This window comes from Bubalus bubalis, chromosome X, assembly GCF_019923935.1.
Source record: "Bubalus bubalis isolate 160015118507 breed Murrah chromosome X, NDDB_SH_1, whole genome shotgun sequence".
Classification (NCBI taxonomy): domain Eukaryota; kingdom Metazoa; phylum Chordata; class Mammalia; order Artiodactyla; family Bovidae; genus Bubalus; species Bubalus bubalis.
In genome coordinates this window covers 20,156,950-20,183,168 of record NC_059181.1, presented here as the reverse complement: position 1 = coordinate 20,183,168, position 26,219 = coordinate 20,156,950, and the positions used below count along the sequence as shown (strand labels likewise).

The following is a 26,219-nucleotide window of genomic DNA, read 5'->3' as shown; positions in this document are numbered from 1 at the left end:
GATGAAGGGCCTGGGACAGCATATGCAATTTACCCAAGGACACACAGTAAGTGTGTAGTACCAGGGTTCAAATCTAGGCATTCAAATAGTACTTCTGCAATAACTTTTGGTAACTTCAATATTCACCCACTCATATTCTGGGCTCTCAGTTTTTTGAGATTCTCTCCTCTACCCATTCTAGTGGTCATATGCTTAATCTTGTCACCTGAAAAGGCAGTAATTCTTCCCAGTATCCCACTTTTCAACTAAAACCTGTATTTTTAGCATATCGTCCACAGCACTCTAACAATTCCTCCTTTAATCTACCAATCTTCCCACTTTTCAACACCTCTTGGTCACAATATGTTCTCATCACTCTCCCCCTTGGCTAGATAAATTTCACAATCAAATTGTTACAGACATTCCACATATTTCGTTAAAAAATCCATTAAGATACTTCTTCCTCATTATGTTGTTAAGGGAAAATGTGACAACTTAATGGCATTTTGCCAATACAGTTTATTCAGTATATTTTACTAAGCTCTTTGAAATTTGAGGATGAACTAGACATGATAAAATTATTAATGACCCACAAATGAAGTATTTACTTAATGACTTCCTTACAAGGTGTGCAAACGACTTCATAAATGATCACCTCAGTTTCCAAATTTTCATGGGGTAGATCTCTGTAATTTTACAGAGAGAATCTGGGTGAGCTGATGTAGGTGACACATGATCATAAGCCTTGCAATATCTCTCTGCTACTGTCTCATAGTTAAATTATTCTGTTACTTGGCTTTTCATATCTGTTGCACATCTGGAGTATTCTAACCAGGATCTCTATAGAGGTGCCAATTGTGCACTGTATTTCTTACTGTAGCCTACTAAATGTAGAAGAGGTCAAAGATAGATACTTTTGGATTTTATTTGAATTTTATTCTGAAATTAATGGCAAGTAGCTTTTAAAAAAATATGAACTATATTTAGCTGCAACTAAACACAAACAGAACACAAAATATAATTTAAAGAATATTTAGCACTGGGAACTATAATTCAATATCTTGTAATAATCTATAATATATATAGATGAATCACTTTGATGTACACCTAAGCCTAACAAAACATTGTAAATTACACTTTGATTTTAAAAATGATTAAAAAATAAAATAAAGATATACTAAATTAAATAAAAAAGACTGAGTGTCAGCAGATAGAAGTTTTAGAAAGTCCAAGAACAAGCCAAACTGAATAGCATATTGTAAGGGACATGTATAAATTGATAAGAAATATTCTAAAAAAGCAAAGAAACAATAAATAGACAATTCAGGAGAAGAGTAGCACCAGCGAGATACGGTAGGACAGGGATCTACTGTTGGAAGCAAAGACATGGGGTAATATTCCAATTACTGGCAGGTTACCTGAAGAATCAACCATGTGATTAGAGGCTTGGAAATTCCAGTCCTAGTCCCAGCCTCTAGAGACTGGAGTGGGCTGGGGAGTGAGTTTAATTACCAAGGATCAATTATTTAGTCAACTGTGTCTATACGATGAAACCTCCATACAAATCAAAAGGACAGGGTTTGAAGAGTTCCCAGGCAATGAACAGAAGGAACGTTCAGGAGAGTGGCACCCTAGGGAGGGCACAGAAGCTCCAAGCTCTTGCCCCATGTCTTGCACTATGCATCTATCCCATCCAGCTATTCCCATATTATATGCTTTATAATAAACTGGTGATCTATTAAAAAAAAAAGAATATTGACAACGATGGAATGCCTTACAATGATCAAATACTATTTCAATATGAAACTGCTATGCTTTAATTGCAGTGTACAGAACTGTCTGAAAATAAACTGACTTTTTCCTTAGCCAATAAAGTATTTTCAGTGCAATTACACATGCTATGGTGCTCTGTGGCAGAGTTAACTGCTTGCTCTACTGGGCTCCCTTAGCTCCTTGGTATACATGATCCTTAATTATACTGTATTCTATCTTTCTGTTTATAGGTTTTTCCTACTTTTTGGCAGGAACTGGGTCTTATATATCTTTGTTATGAAAGTTCCTGGCAAGGATTCTGACCCAGTGTGGGTATTCACTAAATTTCTTTTGAACGCTTGAATGAAAGGATGCTAGACATTAGGGAGATTACTGGGCTGTTCACTGGATCCTACTCCTTTTTTTCTCACTCAAGGGCATCTCTTGAACAATTCTACCTTACTTTCTCTTGTAGCATCAATTTCCCCTTTCTACCCGTGATTCCCATTAGCATACAAACATGCTGTAATGTCTACAGTCTTAAAAAATAAACAAACCTCTCTTCACTAACAGCCACCCCACTGCCCCTTTCTCTGGCCCCCTTTACAGAAAAACTCCTAGAAGTTTCATTTTGATTTTCAGTCTGCAATTTCTCTCCTCTTTTTCCCCCTAGCTTTATTGAAGTATTATTGACAAATTAAAATGTTACACATTAAAGCTGTACAGAATGACTTTTTGAGGTGTGTAATGTGATTGTATGTATACACACACACACATTGTGAAATGATTACCGCAAGCAGGTTACGATATCCTTCACCTCATACAGTTACCATCTGTGTGTTCATGTATGACTGTGTCGACTGTGTGGTAAGAACACTTAAGATCTAATCTACTCTCTTAGCAAAATTCAAGTGTATATAATGGAAAACATCACAGCGGTTCTTCAAACAATTACAAATAGAACTTCTGTAGGATCCAGCAACCCTACTTCTGGGCATATTTTGAAAGGAAATGAAATCAGTATCTCCAAGAGTTCACATTCATTGTAACATTGATCACAATAGCTAAGATATGTAAACAATCCAAGTGTTCATCAATAGATGAATGAATACAGAAAACGTGGTGCATGAGCACACACACACACACACACAGGAATATTACTCTGCCATAAAAAGGAAATCTTGCCATCTGTGATGGCGTGGATGAAGCTGAAGGACATATGCTACATGAAATTAGCCAGGCACAAAAGACAAATGCTGTATGATCTCACTTACATGTAGAATTTCCTCTTTTCTTTTGAATCTTCTCCAATTAAGATCTTGCCCCTCAACTCCCCTAAAACTACTATTGTCAAGGTTACTAGTGCTTCCATGTTGCTAAATCCAAAAGACAATTCTCAGAACCCTTGACTTTTCTTATCTATCTGCAACATTTGACACAGAGGATTATTCTTTTCTTGAAATATGTTCTTCACTTGGCACCCAGGATACTATCTTTCTCTGGTTTTTGTCCCCTCTTCTCTTACTAAACTCAAATGCATACTTTAGAACTCAGCAAAAATGTCATTTCCTCAGGGATATTCTTGTTGAACTTGTTCTAGGTTGGGTTTCTCTGTATTTGTTTTTCTTTCATAATTTTTTTCATAGTGTGTCACTTATAGTCAAGTAAGTATTTATTAAATTAGTTGCTTGAATTCTGTCACCATTCTATAATGTAAATTTCACAAGGGAACAGAAATTTCTCTGTTGTTCACCATGGTATCTCTATCATTTACCACAGTGACTTAAACATAGTTAACAGCTCAATATTTGTTAACTGATGACCTGTTGAGAAAGTAAATAGGGGACCTTCCTCATACATTGGAGTTAAAAATGGTCCAAGCTATACAATTAGTTTCTATTTTCAAAGTTTCCTTTCCCTTTCTTCCTGTCAGCTTTCCATTCCCCCTCCCCCTCTTTCCCTCCCTTTCTGACCAACCACTTTCATTATTCTAACAAACTGAGCCTGACAAAACTGTGTGCTAATCAAGCAGAACTAGAAATCCTGCCTCCTGATTTCTTATCTAGAAACATCTCCATATTAAACTACCCATAGTGCATGTTGAAATACTACTGAATTGCTGCCTTTTTCAGTCGTATCCCTCCCCTACATTTTTAAAACTCTGGCCCCAACATGCTAAAATCATTACGTTTCAGGATGATATAGAGCATCTGAGAAGTAATCTTCTCTATTACAGTTGCCAGAGAATTGGGGGAAAAAAGGCTGCAGAGAAATTTCTCTTTATGTCTGATGTACCTTTTAATTGCTCACAAAAGAAGCTTTCTCTAGAAAAATACACGCACACACAAATACACATCTGTTCTGAATATTTTAGCCAATATTTTGATGAAAATGAGTATAGTAAGGAATGTTAAGCTATAAGCATGTCACATACACCCATCAAACTCCCCACATACCAGACAGAAAAATTACTTTCAGATGGTTGACTGCATTTCTAGGAAAACATCCCGAGGTTATTTAAGGTAGAGAATCACACATTTAAAGAGGAGTAAAACTGAATTAAATGGAAAGTCAGTACTTTTTAAAGGATAAAGGCAACATATCTGGATCTAATAAAATAAGTAAGAATGGGCACTTTGATCTCTAGGGCCATATTTTAAAATGTTCACTTCTAGATAAAAGAGTCTGGGAGAAAAACTGGCTTGTAAACATCACAATGTGATGATTATTTAAGTACTGGATTTAACACCTTATAACAATATAAATCAAGTACAAACTTGATGATTATTAACTTGAAATCTTTTTGGTTGCATTAATAGAGAAGCAAAACAAAGTATCATTTCAAAGAATAAGCTACATCTTGTTTGTGAATTTTCTTACTGCTCCCTAAAAGTGATCTAGACTTTAAATGGGGAGTCACATAAAAATTGTTGAAGGAGAAAATTTTGAACCGCATCAAAAATTATAGGGAATTTTGAACACTTGATTCCAAGGCGAATTACATTTTGAACCAAATTACATTCTGCCAAGAAAGCAAATGTGCTGTACACACTGGAGTACAGAAAGGCAGGCTATTTCAGCTGAAATGTTGCCACTGTGCATAGAGACTATTCCTCTACATTAGAGGCATGTGGGAGGTCTGGGAAGAATTCAGTGGTTTAACTAGTAAGTGGCAAAACAGTTCTGGGTTCTCTTCTGAAGGCTCTGGTGGGTAAAAAAGCAATGAGCTATGCTAAATACTTTTGCCTCCTGCTGTGCTCAGCAATACAGCTGTGGGAAAGAAAGATGATGTGGGGTAAATATTATTTGGTTAAAAACATCCCATTTTCCAGTTAAATACGACAATAGAGCAAACTATTTTTTAAAACGGTAGAGATGAAAAACTTGACACACACCCCAGTTAATTTCTTAGGATTTCATTGATAATCAATGTTGGAGTCAGCCTGTGAACGTAGACTTTGTAACTTCATTATATTAAGTTGCCTCAGCGATGAGTTGAAGACCATTGCATTATACAAAGATTCAATACATTTTTATTCAAAAATAATTCACTGACATGTATGATTACTGCTTTTTAAACAACTATACTCCCAGCCAGTTTGCAACTCTTGCAAAAAGTTCTTAAAGGCTAGGTAAAGAACTTGTAGAGGATTGGAACATAAACTGTAAGCTGTAACTGTGTTTGTTATCCATCCCTGAACAAAGATGGAAAATAAACTGGCTTGACATGATGTGTCATTTATAAACTAATGTTAGGTTGTCATATGTATACTTTTAAATGGCTGTCTATTGTTTTAATTATTTGCTTTAATGTCTCCAGTCATTAAGATATTCAGTGTATAATTTTCAGTCTTTGCTTTTAACAAGATTGGATCTCACACTTGACATTTTCTATCCCCAGGGATCTATTTCTTCCATGATTCCAGCAAATTGTCTTGCTGTGATAAAAGTAATTCTATGAGGAGCCATGCACTGATCGTTCCAGTTAGTATTTATTACTTTAGTTTGGACTTTCATCACAAATAAGATTTACTCTAGAGAATGCCTTTTTTTCTGCATGATAAGAATGAAGACGACATTCAACAAGCTGTCTGCTGGGGCAGACTTCAAGTTAAGGATAGAGGATTTCTGTTAAGTTAGCAGTTTGCAACTTAAATTTTATCATTAGTATATGGGTCTTTAGGAGGAGCTGCAAGTCTTTATCAGTTTTTGTCAAAATATATGCCATCAAACATCAGTTACATTGGGAGGTATTTTGTGACCAAAACCAAAGAAGATGCAATGTACAAATACATTTGGGAAACCAAGATTTTCAAAGCCTTTAGTATGTTAATGTACACGTAATAATCTCCAAGACGGGGATAAAATATGCAGAGCTTCCCAATCTTAATTAACCACATAATCTCTTTCTTTTACAAAGAATCTCTTTCAGAAGTAGTGATCTTAAGAACACACATAAGAAAATGCTGGATTATTTAAGCCACATTGTGATTTGAAAGCAGACATCAACCACTCTATTTAAATTTCACCTGGCTGCTATTTAGTACATCATTTTCCCATGGAGGGAAAATGCATTCTGATTTCAATTAGGGACAGTGAGTTCCCTCCTGCTCCAAGGGATGCCATGATTAGGTTTTCTACTGTAGAGCTGGGTAAGTCATCTCAGACACTCACAAGCTTGTATTATTTCTTCCCAGAGAATATGCTGCTGCTGCTGCTAAGTTGCTTCAGTCGTGTCTGACTCTGTGCGACCCCATAGACGGTAGCCCACCAGGCTCCCCCGTCCCTGGGATTCTCCAGGCAAGAACACTGGAGCAGGTTGCCATTTCCTTCTCCAATGCATGAAAGTGAAAAGTGAAAGTGAAGTTGCTCAGTCATGTCTGACTCTTAGCGACCCCATGGACTGCAGCCCATTAAGCTCCTCCGTCCATGGGATTTTCCAGGCAAGAATAGTGGAGTGGGGTGCCATTGCCTTCTCCAGAGAATATGCTAAGTGTGAGTAAATGTAGGTTTATCATTTCAGAGCAGTAAGTTCCCAGATTGTATGAATGAAAGAAAAAGGCAATTGGCCCTATGTCATACAAGGGTTCTTTGATTTTCGAGTCATAAATATCTGACTCTGTGACAACCGATTCTTCTTAATTTAGCTAGGGTATCTCAACAGTAGCACTCATGATGTTTTGGACTGGATCATTCTTTATTGTTGGGGGGAGGGGTGTCCTATTCATTTTATGATGTTTAGTAGCATCCTGGGCTTCAACTCACCGGATGCCTGTAGCACCTCCACGTCCATTTATGACAACTACCAGGGTTCCCAGAAATTGCCAAATGTCCCCTAGGGGACAATACTGACCCAGTTACAAATCTCCTGAGTTGGTTTATTTCTATTTTTGGCTTTCCCATTTTGTCTTTAAGGGAAGCACTAATTCACTTAGTTCCTATCTTTCTGTTAATTCATTTAAAGATGTTTTTCTTTTTCTCTAATAGTTGCATCAACTTTGTTGGTTTGCTAATTCTTCCTTTTTATCTACATATTAATATGCTAGAATTTTATTAAAAGTTTTTTTCCCCTTAATCTTACTATTATCCATTACTTGGTTTCCTCTTGCCAGATTTCACTTTTTTGAAAGTCTCCAGCTATTCAATTTACTTAGCATATTATTTTCTCTATTCTTTTTTAAAAAGCGACTAATCTTATACTTTAAAAATATGTGGAGTCTAAATTGTTTTAAACATACCTAACATATGAAGTGATTTCAGTAACAGAACTTAAAAAGAAAACTTGTATCACAGAGATTTCTAGTGTTATGAGCTATTTGATGTTCTTCCTTTTACTTTTCAAAACCAAATGAAAAAAACAAGCAAACTATTTCTTTTCATAGGCATGATTTAAATGGTTGGTTATTGGGAATACTTCCATTCCTTTAGTTCATCATTGATCCCCTCCACAGGAAAGGAGGAAGTATTAATTTGATCCATCAGCACTTCACAATCTTTGAGACACTTTTATTTATGAGCAGCAGTGATTTACTATGCCATTTAATGCACCATTACTTGAGTACTTTCTATGAGGCAAAATCAGTGCTAAGTACTTGGCATATATTTAATCCTCATAAAATTCATTTGATCCTCATCAAAATACTTTGAGTAGTATTGCTATCCCATTTTACAGATAAGGAAACAAAAGTACAGTGAGGGTAACTCTCAAGTACAACGTCAATCAGTTATTAAAGGCCAAGCCTTGGCACCAAATTCAGTTCTATCTGACCTCAAAACTTATGCTCCATTTTTAATCAGTAAAATTATAGAGACTAAGGAAGAGCACCTTCCCTAGGTGATTACTCTAAATTTTACCTTAGACTATTTTCTATTTCCATGCCAAAATATTGCTGAACTACTTTTCCATCAGTTACACGGTCCCTTATCACCATCAGCTTGATAGTCAAAATTATTTTGTGAAGCTAACCAACATGCAGTCTTTATGAAATGTATTAAGTCAGTCCTAAAGAATAAGAATTCCTATGAGTACCGTACTTGTCTCATATTTCTGCATTTTTGATTTACTAATTTGTACTTTGTTTAGTTCTGCTTTGGAAGTAGTACATTTTACTTGAGCACAGAAATTTCTTGTGGTTAGAATCTCATTTTCTTTTGTCTCTAATAGCTGATGAATAACAGTTGGGCTATTGTTTGATAAAGACAATTTATACTAAAAAAACACAGGAGAGGGAACAAGCTTTCATTTGGAAATGTATTTGTGAATGTATTCTGCATATCTTTAAGAAATGTTTGCAATAATGCTATTAATTGTAATTCAACTGCCCAAAAGATAGAATGAAGTTGTACGACAGAGAAAGGTGATTTTGAAGTAAGATGAGAGACCCTAGAACCTTCAGACCATATCCTGACCTTACAATGATAAAGCTCAGTTCCCAGTATCACTGCCCATAGGTCCTTCATCATGCTATTACAGGTCATTTCAAGCCATGTAGTATTTATGTAGCTAAAAAGGACATGGTATTTGGTTTTCTCTTGTTCCAACTACTCCAGTGGAAAATGATCAGGTATAATATAGAAATTAATTTTCCTCAGTGCACACTGTGGACAAATAACATTTATGAGAAGCACTTGTAAAATACCAACCTTGCATTCACTTGTGTGCTTTCTGTGAGGTCCTGGATTTCCAATAAATCAGAAAAGGTCTGAATTTCTTCAAACTAATACTATTCTACAATATTATTGTCAAAAATATGTTTTTATCCTATTTTTAGAAAACATGACCACTCACAACCACAAAGGGACTCAGCCAACTGTGTCTACCTTTTAGCAGGTTTATATGCACAGAAATGTGCTGTGATGGAGCAACAAGAGCAAGGAGTCTGTGAACAATGAAAAAAGAAAGCTGATGGGAAATACTATCATTCTGAAAAGCTGCCAAGCAACTAATCTCATCCAACTTGAACCTTTGCCTTTGAAGCATGAGCAGATGAGACCAAATAGTTAAAGTAATTTAATGCTATCCTTTTTTCCTTTTTATTTTCACATTACAATTTCTTTTCTTCCTTGAACTTTCTGTTTATTCATCCCATCTTATTCTTCAAAGAATTGTAAATAGCTCTTATTATTAATAATATTATTTACATGTTGAAGTATTTCAGTTCTTTGATTGTTTTCCCTCCAGTTTTACTGAGGGATAATTGACAAATAAAAATTGCATTCATTTCAGGTATACAAAATGATGATTTGATATTATGCATATACACTGTGAAATGATAACCACAATCAAGCTACTTAACACATCTATCAGCTCAAATACTTATCCTTTATTGTGTATGTGGTGAAAACACTTAAGATCTATTCTCTCAGCAGCACTAAAGTTTCTATGTAATAACGAAGCAGTGAAAATAAGTATCTAGGACATACTGGGCACTTTCTAGTCAATTTACAGTCTGTTGTCATTAAATTCTCACAAAATGTCTATGAGACAGATATTATCATCTTCATTTAACAAATGAGAAACTGAGCCCTAAAGTGGAATAATTAGATGGCAGCAGGATTAACAAGTATGGCTGATTATAAAGCCAATACCAGCAATCACTAATCTAGGTTGTTTATCCTACTATATCTGTGTTTCCAGGAATCATTCTTGTTTATCTTTTTAGGAAAGTAAAACCCATTTACACTTTCTCATTTAAAAAGAGCCTAACACACTGTTGCTAACTTTACCCCTCATTTCAGCTATCTTTTCCTAAAGTGTGTTAGGGCCATGTCTATGTGAATGCATGTTTATTGTACCATCAGGAAATACAAAACATATAGAAGAATATACATAATTAGACCTAGTTCTGCTTGATTGAAATCAGATGCTTGAATTTTGAAGGAGTAACGAAATTTTGACAAGCTACTTTTCTCACTTCAGTTCAGTCACTCAGTTGTGTCCGACTCATTGTGACCCCATGGACTGCAGCACACCAGGCTTCCCTGTCCATCACGAACTCCTGGAGCTTACTCAAACTCATGTGATGCCATGCAACCGTCTCATCCTCTGTCGTCCCCTTCTCCTCCTGCCTTCAATCTTTCCCAGCATCAGGGTCTTTTCCAATGAGTCAGTTCTTCGTATGAGGTGGCCAAAGTATCAGAGCTTCAGCTTCAGCATCAGTCCTTGCAATGAACATTCAGGACTGATTTCCTTTAGGATTGATTGGTTTGATCTCTGTGCAGTCCAAGGGACTCTCTAGAGTCTTCTCCAACATCACAGTTCAAAAGCATCAATTCTTTGGCACTCAGCCTTCTTTACAGTCCAATTCTCTCATCCATACATGACAACTGGAAAAATCATAGCTTTGACTAGATGGACCTTTGTTGGCAAAGTAATGTCTCTGCTTTTTAATATGCTGTCTAAGTTGGTCGTAACTTTTCTTCTAAGGAGCAAGCATCTTTTAATTTCATGACTGCAGTCACCATCTGCACTGATTTTGGAGCCCCCCAAAATAAAGCCTCTCACTGTTTCCATTGTTTCCCCATCTACTGGCCATGAGGTGATGGGACCAGATGCCATGATCTTAGTTTTCTGAATGTTGCATTTTAAGCCAACTTTTTCACTCTCCTCTTTCACTTTCATCAAGAAGCTCTTTAGTTCTTCTTCACTTTCTGCCATAATGGTGGTGTCATCTGCATATCTGAGTTTATGGATATTTCTCCCAGCAATCTTGATTCCAGCTTGTGCTTCATCCAGTCCAGCATTTCACATGATGTACTCTGCATAGAAGTTAAATAAGCAGGGTGACAATATACAGCCTTGATGTACTCCTTTCCCAGTCTGGAACCAGTCTGTTATTCCATGTCCAGTTCTAACTGTTGCTTCTTGACCTGCATACAGATTTCTCAGGAGGCAGGTAAGGTGGTCTGGTATTTCCATCTCTATAAGAACTTTCCACAGTTTGTTGTGATCCACACAGTCAAAGTCAAACTTTGGCGTAGTCAATAAAGCAGAAGTAGATGTTTTTCTGGTATTCTTTTGCTTTTCTGATGACCCAACAGATGTTGGCAATTTGATCTCCGGTTTCCTCTGCCTTTTCTAAATCCAGCTTGAACATCTGGAAGTTCACGATTCGCATGCTGTTGAAGCCTGGCTTGGAGGATTTTGAGCATTAGTTTGCTAGCGTGTGAGATAAGTGCAATTGTGCAATAGTTTGAGCATTCTTTGGCATTGCCTTTCTTTGGGATTGGAATGAACACTGACCTTTTCAAGTCCTGTGGCCACCTCTGAGTTTTCCAAATTTGCTGGCATATTGAGTGCAGCACTTTCACAGCATCATCTTTTAGGATTTGAAATAGCTCAACTGGAATTCCATCACCTCTACTAGCTTTGTTCGTAGTGATGCTTCCTAAGGTCCACTTGACTTCACATTCCAGGATGTCTGGCTCTAGGTGAGTGATCAAACCATCATGGTTATCTTTTTTATATAGTTCTGTGTATTCTTGCCACTTCTTCTTAATATCTTCTGCTTCTGTTAGGTCCCTACCATTTCTGTCCTTTATTGTGCCCATCTTTGCATGAAATGTTCCCTTGGTATCAGATTTTCTTGAGATCTTTAGTCTTTCCCATTCTATTGTTTTCCTGTATTTCTTTGCATTATCACTGAGGAAGGTTTTCTTATCTCTCCTTGCTATTCTTTGGAACTCTGCATTCAAATGGGTATATCTTTCCTTTTTTCCTTTGCATTTAGCTTCTCTTCTTTTCTCAGCTATTTGTAAGGCCTCCTCAGGCAACCATTTTGCCTTTTTGAACTACTTTTCTACATTTTAGCAAAATATTTTCATATTATTTAGTTAGCTAGTAACACTGATAGAGTCAACAAATATCAAGGTTCTACCACTTACTAGCTGGGTAAGATATTTAACCCATTTATAAAGTAAAGATTCTATTAGTTAGCTACCTCTTGGGGTTGTGAGGATTAAATGGTTTTTAGAATGAAAGTAAAAGTAGTTCAATCATGTCCAACTCTTTGTGACCCCATGGACTATACAGTCCATGGAATTCTCCAGGCCAGAATATGGGAGTGGGTAGCCTTTCCCTTCTCCAGGGGATCTTCCCAACCCAGGGATTGAACCCAGGTCTCCCTCATTGGAGGTGAATTCTTTACCAGCTGAGCCACATGGAAAGCCCAAGAATACTGGAGTAGGTAGCCTATCCTTTCTCCAGCGGATCTTCCCAACCCAGGAATTGAACCAGGGTCTCCTGCCTTGCAGGTGGATTCTTTACCAACTGACCTATGAGGTAAGCCCAATGCTTTTTAAAGGCATACATAAAAGCTCAACAAGTATTTACTTATTTTCTAGATAGGCCATCCACTGTCTATCCATACTGTATTTATCTTATGTCTTAGGGCAAATAACTGATCTTTTAATTCACTCTTACCCACAAATAGTGTGTCCATGATATAAACTGAGAAGTTGGTTAACAAATATGATAAAGCATTTAATAAACCTCCAGTCTTGAAATAAAGTTCATGATTAGGATATTTTCAAGTATTTTTCTTTATATCTGTTTCTTTGTCACTGAGTCTAATAACAGAGTGTCTGTAAATTTTAATTTTTGTCTTATATATTTAATTTTAAAATATGAATGAAGACAAAAGCACACAGTAAAAACTGTATTATGTTTCTTCTTTGCTTCTCAAAACACTATCTAGATTCTTAAAATCTTAACTCTGAACCTCTTTGAGTAAATAGGTAACTGGGAAGTTAATAGGTAGCAATGGTGGCTAAGTCCACACACTGGAAGATAAGGATATTTGCAATGAAGAACTAAGTTGAACTGTAAGGCTAAAGGACTTATACAATGCTTTTAAGGTATTTCACAAGTGGTAACAAGTTAAATTACTCTCATTTTCAGAAAATATAAATTGTGAACTTTTTTTTTGGTAATCAGGGTTTTTTTTTTTGTTATATACTTCAGCAGGATCAAGCATTTCATTATCATTATTTTTAAACCCAAGAGAATATTGTCACACTTGGGGATCCATATAATGGGACCATTTTATAGGTTAAATGAAGTTGTCATCAATTAAGGGTTGAAGTTACTAATACTTGGGGCCTTTAGGGGATGGGCTGGGAGATTTATATAAACTCTCAGATCTCAGTACTAGGTTTGAGAGGGTGTCAAGTATTTGGTAGGGATAGCTAGGATTGAGAAACCCTGAATGATGACTATTCATCATTTAAAACTCAGCATAAATGTCACTTATATTTATGTGACTTCCCAGGAAGACACTGGGACTTCAACTCCCACGCTACTGCAGCACTTCGTTCACTTTCCTCCTTACCTAAAGTTGCTGCTGCACTGCATCTCTTTGTTCTTTCCCTTTGGGTTATGACTGCCTTCCAGGGAAGATTTATGTTTTATTCATCTTTGCATCCCCAGTGCCTGGCTGACTTTATACACACAACAAATATCAGCTGAATGCATTAACAGATAGACTACTCTTTGGGAATGTTATGGCCAGAAATTCATGTATGTGACAAGTAGGTTTTATTACTTAAGATCTGATTTTAAAAAGGTAAATATACATTAAACTGCTAGTTACATGGAACAATTTTCCAGTCGTGCCAGGGAATCTCTACTGTAGTATCTCTAAAGTATCTCTAAGTGAAAGTTCAGGCTATATTTCAGGTTCAAAATTAAAAAAAAAACAAAAAAAAAACAACAAAAAAAAAAACACTTTCAAATCCAAAAGTAAAAGAACTTTTGTTTTTACTTCCTTATTCCTCTTTTAAGTATATATACATTTATTTTCTCCTAAGTTGTTTATAAAAACACTTTAGGTATCTATAGAATATCTACATTTTCTAAAATTTAAATGGTATTCTATTTTATTGGAAGAGGTATGATTTGTGGAACATGATAGTACTAGGTGCTTTAAACCATAGTCTGAAGGAACAAACAGTTCACAGCTATTTAAGTAAGGCCTTGGTAAACTATGTTTCATAAAGCTATCAATAATCAACTTTATCTAGTGACTATACTTTCCCCTTAAATATTCTTATCTACTTTAATACAAGTAGAAAACAGCCAGAAAATTCTGGGACATAAAAAAAAGAAGAGTTGATGCACATTTGTTTGAGCAAGCTCCAGGAGTTGGTGAGGGACAGGGAAGCCTGACGTGCTGTAGTCCATGGAGACACAAAGATTCGGACACGACAGAGCAACTGAACTGAATGCCTATCTAATAATATGTAGTCATTAAGTACTTGTGGAATGAATGCAGAAAAATAAAAATCTCGTGATGAGGCAGGGGCGGGGATAACGAAGATGGCAGGCAGAGGTGTACTGCAGAAGTTTACAATGTAATAGTAGAGAAAAGCAAAGGTGCAAATACCTTCAATTTATGACAGTTCAAAATAAGTGCCACCAGGGTAGTATAAATGAGGAGCACATGAAAAAACAGCACATGTACAGAGAATAATATAAAGCATGATAGGTAGGGTTCTATTACTTAGGATCGTTTTGGGCAAAATTTTCCATACTTAATTATTACTCATTATTACCAAAAAGCTGTAATGAAATAGGGTGTCAGTTATAAAGTATGTGATGACCAATCTTTTGGGACCACAGGAGGGAGGCATATGGCCATGGTGAACAAGTAAGGCAGGTAAGTGGAAAGAGAAAGTTAAAAACAACTTTCTTTCTCTTCAGCTTGCACTGATGAAATCTGCACTTATCGGCAAGGATCCTGCCCTTCTCCTAAAACTGGAAAGCAAGGAGTACAGAATTCCAATTAAATCTATTCATTCTTGTAAGAGGACCATAGACTTTACTACTCTAACTTTAGGCAAATTTATCTGCAAATGGTTCAGCTAAACTATATCAATTCTAGGTTACTTTCTTGGTCATGCATGGAAGAATAGGAGTCAGATAAAAAAAATATCCTGGGACATGGTAACTCTAGGCCCATCTTTGCTTTAAATATATTATGTCCTTTCTATTTAAAATCCACTCAAAATTTACCATTTCTTATAAAAAAACAAAGCAAAAATTGAGATGAAATTTTACCCAGAAAAGTCCATCTAAGATTTTTTTAATATCTGAGAAATACAAAAATTTGATTTTAAGTAAGTTATGTTAACAGTTAAGTATTGATTAAAGAAAAAAAAACCTCTTGAACTACTTCAGTTTGGCAACCTCTGATACACAAAAATTACATGTGATTCAAAAAGGTTTCTATCTATCGTTAAGTTAAAACACTGCCTTTGGAAGGCAATTATTCTTGCTTACCTTTGGAAAATTTAGAGTAAATTTTAATGTCATGCCTTATATTGTTGAGATTCCACTTGGAAGCACACAACAGAAACAGATCAATTATAAAGATTCAAAAGCTCTCAGGTAATTTTCACAACCAAAAAGCCTAGGAAAAAAAAATTGAGATTCCCATACCAGACATAAACTCCTTCATCAACGTAAGAGAAGACTTCTTACCATAAGTTGGGGTGCTTTCTCGTCTTCCTTGACTACTTGATCTTCCCTTTTCATATTCATAACAATACAAGACAGTGTCTTCCTCGACAATATTAAACCTCTTTCGATATTCTTGATCCAGAAATGAGTTTGGTGATTCAGATCCCTTATGCACTGGCTTGCCCACCATGTGTCCTCTGAGGTCTTCACAAGGGAGGTTTCCTTTTTCATCCCTAAAGAAAGGGTAAAGGAGAAGGATGTCGGGAAGTGTTAGGGAGGTAAAATGGCAGAGGGCTTAAAGTAGTAATAATATCCTTCCTGTATATCTTCTGATCTTTCCAAGCTTTCTTTGATGTTTATAGGGCAATTTTTAATCATTCCTATTTTGCAGGGAAAAAAAATGCCAAGACTCAGAGAGGTTGAATGACTAGCCTAAAGGTTACACAGGTAATAAATGACACAGCTAGACATGGACTATGGATAATCTAACTCCTGCTCTAGTTCATGTTCACCATACTATGGCATATAAAAGAAATCATCTCAGCACATAAATTGCTTTTACTGCTTAAGAAAATAGGTATAATATTAACAATGCTAACAATATAGGCTGCTTCTGCCAGTTCATCTAACTGATTCATGGTAATATTTGCACTGCTTAAAAACATAGATGTATTTAAGAACTACCACCTCTGTGAGGGTACTGTGACCTTAAGAACCAAGTTAGCACTATATAAAGTGGTATTTTAAGAATTTCAAACAGTTTGTTATTAATAAAATAACCTTAGTGAAAAGAATTACACTCTGTATTTAAACGGTATATATCTAGTTTAATAGTAAAAAAGATATGTTCCTGGAACTCATTCTAAATGGATATATCAAAATTTCATTACATACTAGAAACATTTCTTGTGGAGAGAGGGTTGAGAAACTTGATCATATACAGAATTTAAGAATGGGATTTAAGATGATGACAAGTTGATTTTTTCTTCTATAGGATTCCGAAGAGAAAAATCTCTAATAATTTATGAGATCCCTAAAACTCTTACTCACACAAAGTATTAATCACACAGCCCAGGTGATTGGACCCATAATGAGTGGTGTTTCAGTAGAAATATTCCATTTAGGATTAGTTAAAATGAACTTTGTTTATCTTATGATAATTTCACTAACCAGCTATGAAATTTTTATTAGAGAAGCTCACATTCTAGAACATGACTATAAATGCAAATGCAGTATTTCTTTCTTCATGGATCATTAATTTTATTTCTTCCAAGTTCTATTTCCAGTTCTACCCTAAACAGAACCATGAATCCTATCAAACCAAATGAAATTTAACTTTATGTTAAATGCCAAGGGTGAAATCTTAACTCTACAGAATAAACTGAATTAAAACAAAACAGAGAAAAATACCAAATTTTAATTGATCTACTAAGTCTTATGAGATGGTGATGAGCTTATAAATGCCAATTCTAAAATATGAGTTTCAGTTCAGCAAAAATACTATACTTTTATACTACAGTATACTATATCTCAGGTATACATTGGGTTTGTCCAAATGAAGAGAACTATATTCTTATTATTTGAACTATGTAGAAAGTAGTAAATAATATTCAAGAAGGAATCAGAAAGCTGGCACTCCTTAATTTTTTTAAATAAAAGTGTTGCTACTTACCAAATTGTAACTATGAAAATTAGTTCTTAAACAAGAAGAAGGAAATATAAAACCCAGGCACATATATTTTCGGCTAGCTAAAAACTTTTCCTGAACAAATTGCCTGGCACTTTTTGTTAAATCAGACCTCTAGCAAAAAGAAACTGACACTGCAATTAGCTTGGCAACACCCCTAATGAACCTGGGGCACTGGAGAAGGTTATGCCTCTTTATAAGTGGGCAGATGTTTCTATCAGTCCTGTGACATGAATATTAATGCAGCTGAGATCAGAGGGTGATTCAATTCTCACCACACTCTTTATAGGGATACACCCTGTGGTAGAAAATGGGAAGGGCTGGTATTCCTTTTTCTATCATGATATGAAAGAGGGGCCTTATGCCAACAAAGAAGATTTATTAGACATGTCTATATGGAATGCATTTAATAAAGCTAAATTAAGAAAAGTATAAACCAAAACCAAACTTTACAGTATAATTAATTGATACATGACTTGCATATACAAGTGTGTGTGCCTATGTGTATATGCACTCATATTCTGCATTCTGTCTTTTCGTTCAGTCGTGTCCAACTCTTCATGACTCCAGGGACTATGCAGTCCATGGAATTCTCTGGGCCAGAATACTGGAGTGGGTAGCCTTTCCCTTCTCCAGGGGACCTTCCCTATCCCGGGATTGAACGCATGTCTCCTGCATTGGCAGATGGACTCTTTACCATCTGAGCCACTAGGGAAGCCCTATACAGCTACCAGTTCAGTTCAGTCACTCAGTTGTGTCCGACTCTTTGTGACTCATGAACCGCAGCACGCCAGGCCTCCCTGTCCATCACCAACTTCCAGAGTTTACCCAAACTCATGTCCATTGAGTCGGTGATGCCATCTAACCATCTCATCCTCTGTCGTCCCCTTCTCCTCCTGCCTTCAATCTTTCCCAACATCAGGGTCTTTTCAAATGAGTCAGCTCTTCGCATCAGGTGGCCAAAATATAAAAAACCTACGCTTTTGCTCTAACAAGTGTTTAAGGGAATCGATGAAAAGCTAGAGCACTGCTTCATTGTACTATCTTTATATTTAATGGCCCATAGTAAAATTAATGAGATAAATTAGTACTTAAACTTCATAGTTGTGCAAGATTTATAAATCCTTAGTTTTCAAGATAAAATAAAGAATTTTGGTTAAGTATGAAAGTTCACTATCTACTTTGATAATGAAATTGTATATAGTCATATAATAAAAAATGGACTAAACTTCACTCACATCATATATATGAGTGTTTTCTCTCTCAGTAAAAAAGTCATTTTTGCGATCACATTCTTTTACTGGAATAAATGTGTCTAAAGAATGATAATCACATGAAGAAAAGTCTATTCCTAGCATTTTTAAGGTTTTTTGGTTTTAAGATGAGAAAGCTTTTATTATTCACAATTCAAATTATCACCGAAATGCCTATCCTATAAAGACAAATGTTTTAAATGTAGGAAAAAAAGAAATGCTTAGATGAGTTTAATTAGATGAATCTTTCATCATGAAAATAAGGGGGAAAATGCCATGGCTGTAACTATAAAAGAATGACAAATGCAAAAAGTTTTATGACTATAACTTCAAGTGAAATTAGAAAATGCTGATAATTTATATGAGGCTGTGGTACAAAGGGACTCTGATGTATGTATTTTCTAACTGATATATCAAATGACTGTGTGACTAGGTAACTAATAATTTGACTCAGAATACAGTTAGAACATTCTGTTAAATTACACGCTAGACTAAGAATCAATTAAAGTGAGAGATAAGACTCTAATTATGAATTTTCCTGAAAAGTATGGAGCATTCAAGCAATACTACCAAAACAAGTACTATGGTGTTGATACTTCAGTCTCTTGCATTCTCCTGTTTTTGTAAATAGCACGTTTAAAGCTTTTTATTGACTTCAATCTATTGCCTTCATATCTGCACCACACTTGGAGGACAGAACCATATTCTTTAACACTCTTGTCTTCTGAAGTACATTTTAAATATGTTGTCTAGGAAATACTGTCTTTATTATAAGTTCCTCCCTATCCAAGAGACAAGGAAAGAACATAAAAAAACTGCAGAGATTTGCTAAAAAATAGTTTTCTGATGTTTATCTGGACATGTGGCACTCTGACAAATAAGGTATTTTAAATAATCATTTGTCCTGAATAAAACCTTTCCAATGAAAACAAACCAAAAGAGGCATTTCCTATTTGAAATACACATGCTTTTATTGTTCCTTTTACAAGAATATTTAAAAAGTCCAACACTACCTTAATTAAAATTCAACTTACATTTGACTAGGATATCAAATGAATTTGTACAACTGATTGTAAATCTAACATAAGAGTATAAATTATATATTAGTAAGATTTTTGAAATGCCAGCTTAGCAAATTATATATTCTCACAAACCAGTTCTTACAACATTTAATTTTAAAAAAAGACCTTAAATGTTTTTAAAATTGGCTGTAGTTTTATTACTAGATGACAACACAGGATTTGCAGACATGCCATGCTGTCATGTAGCATTTAGATTGTTAAATGTCAGTTGCATCATAGCCAATAGAATGAAGCATTAGATGTATTAAAGTAAAGAATAATGAAAAGTAATTAAAAAGAGGAATTTCCGTGCTTTGATTTACTAAAGAATTTTAATATTAAGTATAGCTTGAAAACATGAGACATTAAATTATTGTTTTTGAATGACTGCACAACTAATTTAAAAACTGAATCAAATACTTTGTGATTGGTATTAATTATCTCCATTTAGTGCTGGCCTTTTCCCATAATTTTTGTATTCCACAGGCTGGAAACCAGAATGCTTTTGGACAGAATGCATGATGGCATAGAATTATATTCTTTCACCTGCCAGGAATTTCAAATAGGAATGTGGAACATGAAATAGAGATACAGCCTCCAGAAACCTGAAAATAGACTTTAAAAGCAACTCATTCTCTTTGCAAACTCTTTCTACTTTCTGAAAGAAAACATTAATGAACTAACCAAGTGGAAACTGTAGATACAGAGGTATTGGGGGAAAATACACTCTCTCTCATTATCATCCAAGAAAAAAAAAATTCTTCCTAATTACATACATTTAAGAAGGCATAAAAGTTACGTGTAACTTTCTCATTTAGAGAAAAAGTATGGAATGCTCCAAAGTAACCTGAGATTTCTTTTCTTTGTCAAAGAGCCTCAATGATTTTTTTTCACTTACTAAAAAAATCCTAAATTGTTACTTTTATATTAGTTTCCTATTATTTCCTATTATATGAGATAATGTTTATAAGACATTTAATGTAGAGTGTTCAATACAAATCATGGTTATTGTTATTAACTAGAATACAAGTCTCTAAGTTGTTGTTTAGTTGCTAAGTCATGTCCAGCTCTTTTGTGACCCTGTGGACTGCCAAGCTCCTCTGTCCATGGGATTTCCAAGGCAAGAATACTGGAGTGGGTTGCCACTTTCTCCTCTGGGGGATAATCTCAACTGAGGGATTGAACCTGCATCTCCTGCATTGGCAGGCGGATTCTTTACCACTGAGCCACCTGGGAAGCCCACAGTCTCTATAATGTAATGTTTTTTTCCAGAATGTGCTCAGAATTCTTAACTGAGAAAATATTCAAGGTATTCCATGAGAATTTACTTCACAGTTTTCATGCACTGAGGTCAGTCTTTAGCTGGAAGCTACACAGAACAAAATGATGGTTAGTTTGATACCTGGGAATATATGGTTCTGCAGGAGGAGGGGGGATGTAGAGATCCTGAAGGGCAGAACTGTCTCTTTTGGTGGGTGTACTGATGGTGCTGGAAGGCGTGGCAACGCTGCTTGTGGGACTTCTAGGTATAAGAGGCTGGTTAAAATGAAAAAGAAAATACATACGCACACAAACAACACACAAACAACAACAACAACAACAACGACACATAGTTATCAATTTTAAGTGATCTATTTCTACAAAGTTTTTGAACTTGGCTGAAATCAAGAAGTATGTTATTTAGCACATGGATATTCCTTTGAATCTTCAAAAACAAACAGATTTCCATTTAGTTCCTAACTCACCATATTGTGTGGCATAATCAGTTAAAGCTATTTGTAAGGTAATAATATCACGCAGTGTTTCATAATGGAGAGATCTATCTCACAGTTAGAAACTTATTTGAATTTGCTTTGTTAGAATCCCACTTTTGAAAGAAAGATAATAAAGACTAACTTCCAAAAGAATGAGCTCACTTATATCCTGACTGATTATACAAGAAAGATTATTTCAGATCTTTTCCCAAAAGAGATGCATTATACTCCTAAGTCAGTAGAAAGTCACAGATTCTCAGAAAACGTTACAAAAATAGAGTATGAAAGGATAATATGAGAATATTTCCTAGGAAAATGTACTTCTTCCATAAATATAAACAATACTGTCTTCTCAAAGTCATTTTATGGTACATCTTCAAAAGTATGGTGATTAGTGTGACACAATCATTTCACTTGTCATAGGCACACACATTTACCATTGCTTAAAATAACTTTTAATTGTATACCTATAGATCTTATTTTCATGCCTGTATTTACCTATTAAGTAAGTTTTTTAAAAATTAAGATATTCTATTAACTGAATTAAGCAATACATCAGGATGCATTAACTTATGAACACTCCCAATTCTAAGCATCATAGCATTTGGAAATGATACTGTCGTTTGAGAAATTACTCTAAAGTGAAACTAAAATTCACACATGTTCATGTTTATCTTACAGATATCTGACTTATTAGCTACATATACAATAACATTGAGAAATAAGAACTTCAATGTAATCGCAAACAAAAATGATGATCACAAAATGAACTGCATCTTCACATGACAAGATGTTGCCCTTTTAGCCAGTATGAAAACACTTTTAGGATAGCTGTATATAGACCCATAGTTCTATTACTTTAACATGTATTGCTGGACACTTAAAAAATGGCATAGTACAACTATTTTATATTATGACAATATTTTTTTACAGATAAAATTTGTTCAAAAATCCAAGCATAAATACAATGTACAATGTAGGTCCCTGGGGTAGGCTACATAGTTTATGGCTTAGTTCATGGTTTTTGACCTTCCTTTTTACACAGCTCACCTTAATAGCTTGAAATCACACATCCTGCCAAAATGACGGTTAAGTTTTAATCTATGTGAAATAGAAATTAAAGAAAGAGAGAGAGAAGGGAAAAATAATTGATAATTTATTTTGGGATTCTAGAATATTGTATCTTATATGATATTTAAAAAGTCTGGAAGTTTACATGTCGAAGAATTTTGATATATTTTGAAAGCATATGGTAAAGACTATGCTGTTTATGTTTAAATATGCTGACTTTGGAATAGCACTAAGTTAAATTATGTGTGTCTTTTAGAAACAAAAATTTTGGCAATGGGAAATTCTGAAATTTATATAGGTAATCAGGAGTTGCCTGTACAGATGAACACCATGAAGCCTGAGGAAATAAAGAATTATATCATTTCTAAGAATGTATTACAAGTCTCTCCAATATATCTTTGAATGATAGGATCTTTAGGTTAAGTGTGATCTGTAATGTGACTGTTTACAAATTCTTCCTGTCAGGATATCTTATTATTAAATACAAATGACACTAAACAACAAACCTAAACAAAATTTCATAATTATAGAAATGCAAAGAAAACATTCATTACACAGTACATTACTTGCCAACCTTTTCTATAACTGATGCACTGTGAGAGAAAAACGTATATTCAGTATGCTTTTTAAATGCTCTAATATGCTCTTATTTTAAATTATCTTTAACACTATGAGTGAACTTAAAAACAAGTTCTAAAAACATAACATTAAAAAAATAATCTAAACATTTTTTATTCTCTTTCTTCTTTTCTAGGATTACTACTTTAATTCTGAAGACTTTTCTCCTTTTATTTTACCATCTGTAAAACTAAAGATAATTTCTCTTGGTATCTATCCCTGTCCTCCCCAAAGAGGTAGGAAGGAAGGAAAAAAGGAGTAGTAATAGACAGTGATTACAAGTGAAGTGTGAGGTAAGGACCAATAAAAGTATTTTCTTCTGCCTGGACTGTTACAAGGATTGCCTATTTAGGGTACTTGATCCTTCTCCTTCCAGGAACTTTAAATATTAGTCGTGTCAACTTCCTTAAAATTGATATTTTCTATAGGTTTCTATTTTCAGCACAGATTTGCTATTAATGTTCTCAGCACAGTTAAATTAGCAGCAAAAATGTAGAAGAAAAAGACAGATATACTTAAATAACAGGTTTGATTGTCTCAGCTGGTTCAATTAATTCAAGTGGTTGAAAAAAACAACTTATTCTTTCAGAGAAATAAGAAATTAGTCGATTCTGTTAACTCTACTTACTAGTTATTTTATTAACTGGTAAATCATAGAAAACATTTAAATTGGTTTATCATGCAGATGTCTGGCTGGTTAAATCAGTATGCCTTGTACTAAGTATAAGACACATGACAAATAATAAATTTATTCAGTATATTTTTATCAAGCTAATTCAAACTAAAAAGTAAAAATTATTCTTGAGAATATTTTAAAGAAGACATTAAGCAATGGAAAAATAAAGTATGGCAAAATAGAATCTTCATGGGAAAATGGAAATAGCTACTTAACCCCAAAGGAAATTTGTGATAATTTATAACACCTTTAAAAAGCTCTAAGTTAGGACAAGAATTGAAACGTTACAAAATATAAATGACAAAAGAATGAAAATGGCATTAAAGAACACTAGAAAGATAGGCAAAATGTGACTAAATAAAGCACAGAATAAATGATGCTATTAGTTGAAATTATCAGTGAGAAATTCCTAGGTGTAACAAATGCCATTAAAATTACACTTACCACCAATAACTATCTAATACACACAAAAAGTGGAAAACACAGCTTTCCTCAAATCAAAAAGTTCTCTCTGTATTTAATTCAAAATTTAATAGACATATGCCTGAGTTCAGACAAAAACCTAAATATGTGAGTATAATAATGCAGAAGCATAGTTTTTCCTACCTTGGTAACATTTACTTTAAAAATTTCTTCATAAAATAGTATAAGGAAAGTACTTTACCATTGTGCTATTAAGAATTTCCAATTTAAGGAAAGAGTAGAAATAAAGGATAATTTTTTTTTAATTGTACCACTTTGCTATTTTGACTCTTTCTCTTATAATGGGAAAATCTGCATAGGAAGAGAATTAAGAACTATTATCACTTATGGATAAAATACAAGGGTATTTTAAGACCGCATCTTGTAACTCAAATAAGCATGAAGCTTCAGTATAACTTGATCCACTTCGGTATGCAATCAAGCATGACATGGATCCATCTTGGATTCTATCCAAGTGGGTTTATTTTCTGAAAGGACCTTTCCACAAAATTTATTTTTCATATCTCAATAGTTCTAATGACAAAGTTTTCCTTCCAGATTCAATGAGGCTCCAACAGGAAGGACATATTTTGCATACATACTGTTACTCTTCTAAAAGAAATCTATGACAGATTTTTTGGGGCACAGGCATGCATATGTTGAAATATCCAAATCGTAAATAAAATGATCATATATGCATCTCTTCAAGTATACAGTTATAACCTTAGTCAATTAATGATAAGTTACTACTATGAACAGGACTCAGAAGTATATTATGTACACATACATTTCTCATATTGTCAGTTTGAACTCTATAAATACCTTTAAACTGTATCCCAAAATATGGCACGGCACAAATCTTCCTCTGAATCAGTGATGAATTTAGTAAAAAGATCCTACTCCTCCAGTTTAAACATCATTGGGAGGCTGTGATTAGTATAAACTAAAATTTTCAGCTTTTGTAAGGGATCACTGAAATCTTACTTTAAGTCCTCTGATGGCTCAAGCCCTTTCCTCGTGTCCCGGATTCTAACATCTCTAAGGTAACTGAGCACATCTGGAAGGCATTAATGTACCTCTGAAAACCATACAGCCTTAAAGACTATGAAAGAAGAGCAGCTATACTTAAAAAACTACAGTTAATGTTAAAGGTTTTATTGGAAACATTTTACATATTAACAACTCCTGGCAAGCATATCTTAATTTGGTTGTCCCTCTATCTGGTAAGTGACCCAGCTTTCATAGAGCTATATAAAGTCTTGAATGGAATCAATGACATAAAGACTGCCCCAATGTTAAAAGATGAAAATGGTGCATTACACATTATGCAGTTATCTGTAGATTCACTAATGCAAATATCACAAAGAGTTTGCTTTGTCTTCCAGAGGGAAAATACTCATTGAAATATGAATGATTACATCAAGTAGAAAACCTGGCCATTAATTTTATTCACTCTTGGGAATAAGTACAGACTCAACTGTAACACAATACCCCATTATTTTAGCACAGAACATTCACACAAGTCCTTATTCAGTTCAAACACATTTTTATTATAATTCCAATACAAGTACCATAATATTGTTTTATGTTAGCAACTCTGAGACATCTAAAGAAATGCTCCAGATAAAATGTATTCTGGATTTTGGGAGGCAAGAAGTTGCATACAATCTTGTAAATTTCTTGATCATATAAAGAATATTAGATCTAATTTGGAAAATTATTGGGCATAATTTTTCCTGGGTAAGATTTTCTTAAGTATTCAATGACTTGAAAAGAGTCTAAGTAAGAGAAACACATGTATTCTAAATTCTCCCACTCTCAGTTTTTTTCTCAGCTTTTTCTAAAACACAAATTTATAAATACAAAAGACTTAAGTCTTCTTAAAGCATGTAATCTTCCCTTTCTTATCAGACTACAAAGAAAAAAACATTTTTTTTCAACCACAGATT

At 34.6% G+C, this 26,219-nt stretch overlaps 1 protein-coding gene and 1 long non-coding RNA gene across 6 annotated transcripts in view; one reads left to right on the top strand and one right to left on the bottom strand.

Annotated features, from left to right (window-relative positions):
- The window catches only part of CNKSR2 (connector enhancer of kinase suppressor of Ras 2), a 284,401-nt gene that overhangs the window by 94,824 nt on the left and 163,358 nt on the right, over positions 1-26,219 (bottom strand). For all 5 annotated transcript variants that reach the window (XM_006048929.4, XM_006048925.4, XM_006048926.4 and 2 more), the window contains 2 exons: positions 21,092-21,225; positions 15,710-15,921 (listed from right to left, as the gene is read on the bottom strand). In XM_006048929.4, the coding sequence (XP_006048991.1) occupies positions 15,710-15,921; positions 21,092-21,225 (346 nt within the window). The remainder of the gene's footprint in view (positions 1-15,709; positions 15,922-21,091; positions 21,226-26,219) is intronic.
- On the top strand, positions 6,254-10,206 carry LOC123332040. The gene is made up of 3 exons (XR_006548880.1): positions 6,254-6,383; positions 9,059-9,236; positions 10,151-10,206. It is a non-coding gene; the product is annotated as an uncharacterized LOC123332040 (long non-coding RNA).